This window comes from Branchiostoma belcheri, unplaced genomic scaffold (genome assembly GCF_001625305.1).
Source record: "Branchiostoma belcheri isolate BF01 breed outbred unplaced genomic scaffold, Haploidv18h27 scaffold3, whole genome shotgun sequence".
Lineage (NCBI taxonomy): Eukaryota > Metazoa > Chordata > Leptocardii > Amphioxiformes > Branchiostomatidae > Branchiostoma > Branchiostoma belcheri.
The window spans coordinates 1,925,796-1,931,378 of record NW_017803909.1 but is presented as its reverse complement, the minus strand read 5'-3'; the positions used below and the strand labels follow the sequence as shown (position 1 = coordinate 1,931,378).

The 5,583-nt window shown below is 38.6% G+C and overlaps 1 protein-coding gene across 1 annotated transcript; it reads left to right on the top strand.

Moving 5' to 3' along the window:
- The first annotated feature begins 997 nt into the window (after positions 1–997).
- LOC109473646 (39S ribosomal protein L21, mitochondrial-like) lies at positions 998–4,222 on the top strand. The gene is made up of 7 exons (XM_019773584.1): positions 998–1,102; positions 1,481–1,598; positions 2,052–2,122; positions 2,465–2,628; positions 2,920–2,972; positions 3,107–3,210; positions 3,415–4,222. Exons 1-7 carry the CDS (start codon positions 1,015–1,017, stop codon positions 3,477–3,479), a joined length of 663 nt encoding a protein of 220 aa, XP_019629143.1. The 5' UTR covers positions 998–1,014; the 3' UTR covers positions 3,480–4,222.
- Positions 4,223–5,583: the final 1,361 nt, after the last annotated feature.

The window sequence follows — 5,583 nt, the reverse complement described above, 5'->3', positions numbered from 1 at the left end:
ATTTTTCTACTTGTTTGTTGAACCCAGATGGAGGGTTTATGTTGGATTTACTATTATAGTAGTCTTGTTTGGACTTCACCCGGATCGTGTTTTACATAAAATGCGTCATAATTATTATATTGGACGCAATCGGATTTGGTATACGTGCCCAATGTCACGTACTTCTCCGATCACCCTAAATCTAACGTTCCTCATAACGTTTTCTCATGAGGAAGTAGCAGATCAGCATCCGGCGTGAGGGCGGAGAAATAGAGACAACAACAACAAGCGTCAATCACAATCTATTAGGCATGTTTGGCTGTATGAAGTGAACAAATGTGCTTATTACTGCACGTGGTTATATCAACAGCAAAGTCCAATGGCCAGATTATCACTATCATATAAAAAAATATAGCCACGCACAGCAACAACATCAAGGACGAAGCCGCTTGGGGCAAACAAGTACCGATAGCCTTGGATCAGATTCAAACACTTGCGATAGGCTCTTGATCAGAAGATGTCATTTGAAGATGTCATTTGCCTGTAAATTTGGTCAATGAATTTCAACATAGCCGAAATGTATGTATAGTATGATGATGACTTGTGAAACAGGCTAGGCTGTCAAAGCCTTGCCGGACTCTAGTAAACTTCACTTAGCCCAATCGGCTAGAGTTCTGCGTCTTTGAAATAAAATGAGCTTTATTTATTTTTGTACAGTAACATGAGATGGAATGTGTGCGCTACCAGATATACAGGGCCGAGGGGATCTTTACATGTTGCACTTTTCAGCAAATAACAGATGTCAGCGTCAGTATCGATATCAATTTATGCAATCATTTTATCGACTAACGTTAAACAAAAGTTGCTAGCATCTGAACTGTGGTTGATGTAACCAATGAGTTTTTTTAACCTCCTTGATGCAACCACCTGCTTCGTCGCTTCCTTCGCACGTCACCTCTACGAAGCCTCTGCGGGGCTCTGCGGGGGAGTTCTCCAATCTCTCGTTGAGTCACGCGAGATTTGCATCACTCCAACATGGTGGCGTCCATGAGGTCACGAATTTGTTGGGCTACAAAATTCCTGCTGGATTCCTCCGTTATCATGAAACCCAGGGAGCTGTCAGGTGATCTACCTTTCCTAGAGTACTTCTTAGATACTAGTGCATTGCCAAACAGAAATGTGCTCCTTGATCAATGGCTGTGGGGTCAGGATAAGGGTGGTCTTTGTGCGCCCCCCTCCCCAAGTTGTACCGAGTAGTAGGGGCATTGGTAGGGGTATAACTACGTGTATACAGTTCTTTAGACTTAGTCATAAATATTAAACCGATTCATAAGAATATGTAGGTAGAATTGCGAATTGATTTTCATTGTCTGCCTTAAATGAAATGAAAATGTGAGTCAAATTCATAGAAATCTGGACTATACTCTTTGAAGTCTTTCCGACAATAGAATTTGTTACTGTAGAATTTCCTCATGATCATTTAACTCTTCACAACTGACAGGTGCTAGAAACTTGTTACCAGCTGCAGCTGTAGGATCTCAGAGCCACACCTGCTGCCACAGGTTACACACCTCCACCTGCAGACTACAGGACACACCCGAAAACCTTCTGAAATACAGGTGATTTTGATCGCTCTGTAACCCTTGTGCTGGAATAAAGTTCTATGTTTTACTAGGTGAATTTCATGTTAATTCTCACTTTATTTGTCAGTGTGCTCTATATACTCCTGAGACATCTAATTACATAAGTGTCATACTCTTTTGTATGGTGTGTTTGTTTGATAATTGAAATTCTATTCACAACAACTGCCTCAGATGTTTGGATTTTTTTATATCAATTGATCAACTGTGATCAATTGACAAAATTGGAAACATTTTTAGTGAACTTCGCATGAATGTTTGGAAAACTTGGACTTGAGCCATTACTTCTACTGTTGCCAGTAGCTAGTCTTGAAGTATCATATCTACTATCACTGCCCAAAACCATTCAATAAGTAAGTGTGCACGAATGTCATGTTTTATATTTTTAACTGTTATTAAATGTCTCAACACCTGTTAATTTTACCAAAACAGGTATAAATCGTTGGGCATAGACAGATGGAACCCACCAGACTTAGATCCCACATCAATAGAGGAGCATCCTGGTAAGATTCATGTCAAGTGTTTCATGGAGAAGAACTAGTACTAAATGAGCAATCCTCTGTTAGCCTTTGTAACTTGCTTTTATAGATAGCCTTAGCTTACTAGTAATCATAGCATCTACTCCACAATCATAAATCTCATTCAAGCAGGACAATTATTTGTGAATAGTTTCATCATGTTGGTAAGACACTGATTAAATTGCCCTGAGGACAGACGGTCACAGAAACGTTCGCTGAATTTGTTTGTGTAAAAAGAGTCTCTTTAAACTCAGGACAATGATTGCTCATATACAGAACCTGAGACATGTATGTACTGCAAGGGTTTTTATGTTTCATTTTCCACAGCTGTTCTGGAGAAGGTGAAAGAAGAGATGGTATCCCCTGATGTGGGCAGACTGTTCGCTGTGGTGCAGGTCGCAGGGAAACAGTTCAAGGTCACGACGGAGGACCTGGTGTTGATACAGCAGGAGATGTTCGCAGATCCAGGAGAGAGAATTAGGCTAGAGAAGGTACAGACATTGTCTAAGTTTACACTTGTGCACACATCAGTTTTAACCCTAAGGCGATGCGATAGTCACATTTTAGGACATTATATAAAGAGAACCTTGAATTGTTTGGAAGTTGTTCCTATATTTTTTATATTGTACTTCATCTGGGCTGGAATTTAACCCCTACCTAACATCAGGTTGACATTGACAATATATTGTCATTCCAAAGCACAACTTGAATCTTATATCTATATTCTATATATATCTTCCAAATTGATACCATTACCTAACCCTCTGAAATTTTCCATACAGGTATTACTTGTTGGTGGTAACAACTTCACATTGATTGGAAAACCGATATTGAGGTCAGCATCAAGTGTTATTCTGTTCTGTTCTGTTCTGTTCTGATGCAAATTTGCTCTTTCTCATTTCTATCTGTCATGATATTACGAGAATTAAAAATGATCTTTTGCGAACATTCTTTCGTTTGTTTTTACAGTCGTGACCAGGTTCGGATAGAAGCCACGGTCATCGAGAAGTTCATGGCTCTTCCAGTTGTGGTGTACAAGTTCAAAAAACGGAAAGGCTACAGGAAGAGGAGAGGTAAGCACCAGTACAGATGTGCACTAAATACCTCTTTAGGAATATTATATTTATGCAGTTCATAAGATTATTTAGAAAACATTATCATAAACCTACATCAATCTGTGTAGCCAAAAATTCAAGATTTGAACTTTTGGAGACATCATATTTCATGCTTCTTACACAACAATTTGAATTTTACAACACGAACATTTCTGGTTTCAGATCACTCGCAGCCATGTACAGTACTGAGGATCAATAGCATAGAGGTGGCACCAAACCTCAACTGAAGATTCTGGAGAATGTTAAACTAAAGAACTGTTTCTTACACTGGTAGTTCATAGCAAATTAAGTGGAAACTCAAAGATAGCCAATCTGCACTTTTGTACTAGTACAAATGTACCTCATTGGATTGAGAAAGTATTTTTCTTTTTCCTGGCATAGCTGTTGGCATTACTATTGTACATTTGTATGAGTGTAGAACAGTGCTGGCATTTTGTTGTATCGCAGGACTCGTAGATACATGTATCAGTGAAAGCAGTGCTGTTATGATGGCATCAGAATGGACTACCACTTAAGTGATAGACAAATACATTTTGTACATGTACAATGTGTTTGTGTCTGATGAAGATACATAATGAATGAAAAATAAAAACAACATATGATTGTGATTTTATTTCAACCTGTCTTATTCATTACATTCTCCCAGGCAGAGCTCCCACCCATGGCAATAAGCAATATTAAGGCTGTGTTTCCATGGGTGGAAGAATTGTTTAATACATGCAAGGCCAAGGCTAAACAAATTTAAGATATCTCACTGTAACAAGATTTTCATACCTCCAAGATAAATCTAGCACAACTCGACCACAGCAGGAATTATGCTATCTCATTGTTATTATGTGCATAAGATACATGTACACCATTGAAACATGCTACCAGTAGTTACATCAACTTTTGGGTCGTATTAAATTTAAAAAAAAACTATGATAAAGGCTGCAAGCAAATTTCCCACAATGAGACATTAAAGTGTCACAAACTGCATGCAATCATTCATTATTGCCTTTTTCCTTTTTATATTGCAAAAATCTTAAGGTGAGATGCCTAATGTTAAATGCCATATTACCATATTAAAGTATACAAATGAGCTGGAAGACAACAAAAGTTATACAAGAAGGGGTGGATCGTTAAGAGAAAATTCCATTACGAGGAAAAGAAAAATTCCGTCTAGTCATCTTGGTGATTTGGGAGTCCGAACTTTGATATGTCTTCCCGTATCAAATATGTTTTTCCGTATCAAAATACAACACGAAAAGAAGGGGGAATCTGAAGCATCTACGGTCAAAGGGGGCTGAGGCGCATGGTAAGGATGCCTACTGGAGTCATAGTGTGTTCACAAGTGCCTCTTGCGGTTGTTTGATAAACTGCAGCAAATTGTTCCCATCACCACCATTCTGATCGTTAATTGTTCATTTTCTGAAAGGCATAGGAAATAAATGTGGAACGATTGGAGCTTTTGCTTATGTTTTGTTTTATTTTGTACCAGGGAAAGTGTTCTAGTTTTTGTTTTCCTGTGTGTGGATGGTGTTCAGCACCAAGGACAGGCATGTTTGCCCGTGTGTGGAAGTTGTCCCTGCGAGTTATAAAGAAATTGATGTGTTGTATTTCATCGTGTGGTCGCATGTTATTCGTGAAAACGTTTATTTGTCAATAAGAAGAATACTCAAGTCACCCTGTAGCTGCATTTTCATCCATTCGTAATTAGATTACCGGTTTCACATTAATTAGCCAGGGCCACCCTACATGTGAAACACACCTGTGTAAAAACACGTTTGGTTAAGTCCATTCAAAATGGCGCTTTCGTGCGATAGGAATATTGTAGCAGGGTCATTTTTTCAACTTTTCGGGTACTTTCTCGATTTTTTGTCGGTGTAATTTTCCTTAAGTGTACCGCAGAACGTTGGAGGAGTTTTTGCTGTGGATTTGTGCCATTCTGGAGATGTTTTGAAGAGAAAATGCGGATTTCCTGACCTGGTGAATTTTGGACAAGACAAAATGGCGAGACAGAGTGGCGTGGCATGGAGACGACTTCACTTATTGTTGCAGGTAAACCAACAAACTTGATAATTTGGTTTGATATTATTCCCTTTCAACTAGTAATAACATGTCAACTTACATTTTGTACGAAATGGCTTAGTTCTGTAAATTCCAAGCAACCGTTCCTAACATTAAAACGGGCTTTGAAAAAAGTCCCATTATTTCGCAGCGTTTTGTTTAGCATTTTTCATGTGCGGCATTCCTGTAGAGTATTAACTGTATGTGTGTGTCTTTTTTGTCGGTTGTTCAACGTTTTGAGGTTATTTTACTTGTAGAAAAATCTACTTTTCTTCGTGTCCA

Bases quoted from the DNA above. Each gene is read 5' to 3' on its own strand.
- LOC109473646 (XM_019773584.1), top strand. From the start codon at position 1,015: ATGGTGGCGTCCATGAGGTCACGAATTTGTTGGGCTACAAAATTCCTG. The intron at 1,103-1,480 runs GTGATCTACCTT...CACAACTGACAG, and splicing joins GAAACCCAGGGAGCTGTCAG to GTGCTAGAAACTTGTTACCA. The intron at 2,123-2,464 runs GTAAGATTCATG...CATTTTCCACAG, and splicing joins ATCAATAGAGGAGCATCCTG to CTGTTCTGGAGAAGGTGAAA.